The 6,000-nt window shown below is 34.1% G+C and overlaps 1 protein-coding gene across 1 annotated transcript; it reads left to right on the forward strand.

Moving 5' to 3' along the window:
- The first annotated feature begins 4,097 nt into the window (after window positions 1-4,097).
- LOC126001395 (olfactory receptor 4F21-like) lies at window positions 4,098-5,036 on the forward strand. The gene has a single exon (XM_049768654.1). It carries the CDS (start codon window positions 4,098-4,100, stop codon window positions 5,034-5,036), a length of 939 nt encoding a protein of 312 aa, XP_049624611.1.
- Window positions 5,037-6,000: the final 964 nt, after the last annotated feature.

The raw sequence follows: 6,000 nt of genomic DNA on the forward strand, positions 1-6,000 counted from the left end.
TGCAGCTTCTATATTTCAAGCCGCCATGTTAAAGACAAATTCAATGACTTCGATTCCGTGTTAAACATTTTAAATATAATTTAGTGCTGGTAAGTGTAACACTAATATTAAGCATCTTAACAAAAAAAAAATCATTAACGTACCTTGAAAATCACAAGTACAAATCAGGTAATGAATATACTATTGTAACTTAACTTTCCTTTCCATGCAACTTTGTTACTGCACTGCCTTTACTTTTTTTTCTCTTACTGTCTTTCTAAATATAAACATCCAAGATATCAACTTCATAGTCACCCTAATGGTTCTTAGTGTCATGGCTCCTTTTCATTCAATTAGATCTTTAAGCTTATATAATTATTAATGACGCAAAGACTACACATAGGAAATTGACTTCTATATCCACACTTAAACTCTAAACCTATATTTTTTAAGTATATAGCCTTGGTACAACATTTAACTGATGACACAACATATGACAGATGAGTTTTAAATGAATGACCAAGCTATTAGATGTCTTCTTTCAGATAACTTCCAGGCATTTCAAACTCAAGATATTAAAATATAATTCATTATTTTCTCACAACATACCAAAATTCCTTGTATTTTTGTTTATAAATCATCATTCACTCATTAATTAAAATTTGAAGTCTTATTTTCAAATTCTACTTCTATTTCTTATTATTCATATTCTAAATACCTAATATATAATAATTTAAAATATTCGCTTTTATATAAATTACTTAAAGTCCATGTATAACATAGTTGCTTATAATACATTTGTTTACAGGTAAATGATAATGAAATTATTTTCAGAAAAGGAAAAAATAAATTAAAAAGACCAGAAAAGAACAATAACAAGAAAATTTGTGAAAATTCTTTCATCTTGCCATGAGGTCACTTTACCAAGCAAGCTCTTGTTGTTGATCTCTCTGTTGCTTGTTTTGTTTTTGAACCTTAGGTGGCTTCAAAGCCATATAGACATCTAAATTGATGTGTTCCTGCTAGAATGACAGAACGGAAAATTTGGAGTTGTCAGTGGCTGCATATGCAGCTACAGGGTCCAGGAATTCCAAAGTCTGTGGCTGATATTGAGACTTTCATGAGGCTTAATTTCAATGTGAGGCCTACTAGAAGTATAAGAAGTCTGAGTGGAGGTTTCCCACACTAACCCCCCAAAAGTACAAATACTGCTCAAATACTGGCATACCTCCAGTTTTGATCAGATTTGTGTCTCTGCAGAGCTCCATGGTCAGTGGTGAAGCTGGACCTTTGGCAAAACGGTAGTTGTGGATGGTGGTGGGTACAGCTGGTATGGCTTCAGGAGGGCAGAGACTTGGCCCCCCCACCTTCTCCTTCTGATATTGCCAGTTTTCAACAGCACAGCTGGTGTACTCCATAAATTTTTTACAGCTTTGTTTAAATCTCTTTTAAGAGTAGAATTAGTCTGTGAAAATGGCCAAACTAAAAATGTGATTTTAGTTTGTTTTTCCTTGATGGTTATTGATACTGAACTTTTTTTGATGCATGCCAGTTGGTCATTTTAATGTCTTTTTTGGGGGTGGGGGGAAATACCTGTTATCTTTGGGAAAGTGTGTTCATTTTAATTCAAATTATTTTAAAAATAAGCCATGTTTTTTGTATATTTTAGATATATAAATTATATTAAGGCACCGTGGTTTACAAAGCTATTCATAATAGAGTTTCATATAATATTCCAACACTACTTCCACTGTAGTGTTAAGTTCCCTCCACCAATGTCCTTAGATTCCCTCTTACCAATGAGCTTTTCTCTTTGACAGACACATTTTGTTTTGTTTTGGGGCTACATGCGGTGACACTCAGGGGTTACTCCTGGCTATACGCTTAGAAATTGCTCCTGGCTTGGAAGATCAAATTGAATGCCTGAGATCAAACCAGGCCCATCCTGGATCAGCTGCATGCAAGGCAAATGCCCTACCACTGTGCTATTGCTCAGAACCCTGACAAGCACATTTTATAAATTTGGCTATTGTAGTTTGGGTATCATACTTACAATTTTTTGCTCTGTTGTTTAAATATATGTATGTGCCACAGATCTATCTATTATACGTAATGCCCCTGCCAGCCCTAATAAATACCAACTGCCTCTTCTTTCTGTCTTCATCTCCTTAATAAGATCAGGATAATTGAGGCATCAATTTTATCTTGGCAATCCCTCACCCTATTATTCTATATACCACAAAAACATGTTATTTTCTATACTAACTCCTTTGATACATGATTTATAAAATTTCTCTTTCATTCTGGGAAGTGCCATTTATTTTTGTTCTTTTGCATTTTGCTGAGCAGAAACATGTGGGATTGATGTGACTCTTGTTAATTTTTGTTTTGTCTCTTATTCTTGATATGTCCAAAAACTCATTGCTAGGGTCATGATTGAACTTTCCCTGACTTTTCTTTAAGAGATTTATGTGATTGTATTTTATATTTAAGGAAACCTTTAATATCTTTCTAGTTTATATTATGACTGGTATAAGATAAGTGTATGGTTTCTCTAGTTTTCCTCACATTATTTCTTTTTAAATGTTGTGCTATGTATTCAGAGTCTCACTCAAACCAGCCATGATCTTTGTTGTCTCTGGGGGGACTATACAGTGCTGCCGCATGCAATGCATGCAAATAAGCCCTTTGAGTCATTTCTTTAATTTGCTTAGCACTGTTAGTTAAACAGACTACTCTTTTGTCATTGGGACTGTGGCTTCCATATTGAATATTAGTCGACTCTGAATACAGTGATTTTTTGTTGTTGTTGTTGTTGTTGTGTGTGTGTCTTTTGGTTTTTTAATCTATATCCAGTGATTCTTAGGAGTTATTCCTGTCTCTAAATTCCCAGCTGACTTAGGGAACCATATATGATACCAAGGATCAAACCTAAATCAGCTACATGCAAAGCAATTGACCTGCTCACTGACCTATTGCTTTGGGACCTGTTTTCATCAATTTTAAGAGAAAATATACAATATTTTAATGTTTATACAATATTTTATTATTATAGAGCATAAATGTTAGCTTTTATATAAGATAACAACTCTTTATTAAAATAACTTTTAGAGAAGCCATTTTATCTTATTTTTTACCCTACCTACGGGCTTTTAGGGGCTATTTTTGATTCTCCAGGGGCTACTTTTTATGTTTAGGGGTCTCATTCCTGGTGGTACTTGGGAAGCCATATATGCAGTTTCAAGGATCAAACTGAGGCCAACAGCATCCAACACAAGTGCTTTAACCTCTGTACCATCTTTCTGACCTCCTAAATAAAGAATTTTGATGCTCTCTGCTGGCAATAAACACTTTCTTCATCAAATTCAGGGACTCATAGATGAAAGGGAGATGTTGCACGAGCTAGCAACATCCCTAGCCCAATAACAATACCATCTTATTTTTTTATTTTTTATTTGATTTACAAATACTATTATTGACAGTAAAAGCAAAGATATTAATAATATATTTTATTGAATATTAACATATTGAATACATTATGATAAAATTTTGTTTATTTTATCCCCAAAATTACTATGAGAAATCAGTATCATTGCAAATTTGCAGGTTAAAAAATGATTCAAGAGTTTAACTTACTAGGAACTAGAGAAATATTACCCATCTTAACATGCTTGCCTTGCATTTAGTAGATGCTTTTTTGATCCCCAGCACTGCATACAGTACTCCAAGAATCATGAGTAATCCCTGGGCAAAAATAATCTATTTATAATAATAATATCAAAATATCTATCATGGTAGAGGATTTTAATAGTAAGGATATTAATCAGTTTAATTGCTTAATTATTATCTGATGGTTTTCTAATTCACTATAATTTATAACTTATATGTTGATTAATATTGAAGGATATCAATAGTGAGATAACTTGGTGGTAGAGAAGAGTTTTCACATGACAGCTACCAATTTTTATGTGTAATTACAGGCATTACATCAATTTTAAAATTAAGGTGGGAATAGGTCTAATCAACTTTTGTCCTTTTATTTTAATTTATTAACATAATTTCCATAATTTACATTTATCTTACTTTTTCCTTTAGGTAACAAAACTTACAAGTCAATAATGGATGGAAAAAATTACTCTGTGGTGTCAGAATTTGTATTCCTGGGACTCACTAATTCCTGGGAGATCCAACTGCTTATCTTAGTGTTCTCATCCATGACTTATATGGGAAGCATGATGGGAAACTCCTTTATTATAATCACTGTGATTTTCGACTCTCATTTACATTCTCCTATGTACTTCCTGTTGGCCAACCTCTCCTTCATTGACCTGGGAGTTTCTTCTGTCACTTCTCCTAAGATGATTTATGATCTTTTCAGAAAACATAAAGCCATCTCATTTAGTGGCTGTGTTACTCAAATATTCTTCATCCATGTCATTGGGGGTGTGGAGATGGTGCTGCTTATAGCCATGGCTTTTGACAGATATGTTGCCATATGTAAACCTCTTCACTATCTGACCATCATGAATCCAAGAATGTGCATCTTCTTTTTAGTGACTGCCTGGATAGTAGGTCTTCTCCATTCCCTGGTACAACTGGCCTTTGTGGTAAACTTGCCCTTCTGTGGTCCTAACGTGATAGACAGCTTTTACTGTGATCTTCCTCGGTTTATAAAACTTGCCTGCACAGACTCATCCCAGCTAGAGTTTATGGTCACAGCTAACAGTGGATTCATCTCTGTGGGCTCCTTCATCATACTGATCATTTCTTATATTATCATTATTCTCACTGTTCAAAAGCATTCTTCAGTTGGGTCATCAAAGGCTTTATCTACACTGTCAGCTCACATCACAGTGGTAGTCTTGTTCTTTGGTCCTCTGATATTTTTCTATACCTGGCCATCTCCTTCCACTCATCTAGATAAGTTTCTGGCCATCTTTGATGCAGTTCTCACTCCTTTACTAAATCCTATCATTTATACATTCAGGAATCAAGAGATGAAGGTGGCAATGAAAAGAGTATGTAGACAACTAATAAATTATAGGAAGATATCTTAAGTGATGCCTATGTTGTATATATTGCTGCTGATAAATGATATTCATTGTTGAAGGTCAAGTTCAAAGACAAGCCATTCTTTTTCCTACATTAACTTGACTACATACATTGATATTTTATATTGACATTGACATTTACATACATTGATCCATTTTGAGGATATTGACTTTTGAAAAGAGATATTATTATATATAAGTTGATTATTATAAAAGATTATAATAATCTTCAGCTTCTGTTCCTAAGGAATAATTTGTGAACTCATAATTAGAGTACATATTCTTAAATTACATTTTATACCTTTTAAAAATTTATTTGATATTTAATGTATATATATATTGTTTTTTGTTTTTGGGCCACACCCAGTAATGCTCAGGGGTTAACTCCTGGCTATGCACTCAGAAGTCGCTCCTGGCTTGGGGGATCATATGGGATGCCAGGGGATCAAACAGCGGTCTGTCCTAGGCTAGCACTGGCAAGGCAGACACCTTACCTCTAGTGCCATTGAGCCGGCTTTTCTTTTTCTTTTCTTTTTATTATGATAGTTCTGCTCAGAAAAATAGAAGCTTTGAGAAGTAGACCCGGGGTCTCTGAAACACAGGCAAATATGGTTTAAAGAGAAAATAAATACAAAGAATCTCCTATAGAATCATTGAAATGTACACTGATTTAAGTGTAACATAAAGAAACACTTAAATCTACAGTTGCACAGCAATGAGAATCAGTTTTTTTTTTCAAGACTTGGGAGAGAGTAGAGAAAAACATCTCAAGAAAAATTCTCATTATTAAATGAATCCATATTACTTTGTAGGGAACAAGGGGAGATTTGGAATCCAGTGGTACCCAGGATTTATTCCTTGCTCTGTGCTCAGGGACTGCTCTTGGTCATGTTCAAGAAACCATATAGAGATTGAATTGGGGTAGGCAGCATGCCTATCTCTATGTCTCTTCTGATCTTATATTGTAAAT

This window comes from Suncus etruscus, chromosome 2 (genome assembly GCF_024139225.1).
Source record: "Suncus etruscus isolate mSunEtr1 chromosome 2, mSunEtr1.pri.cur, whole genome shotgun sequence".
NCBI classification, from domain to species: domain Eukaryota; kingdom Metazoa; phylum Chordata; class Mammalia; order Eulipotyphla; family Soricidae; genus Suncus; species Suncus etruscus.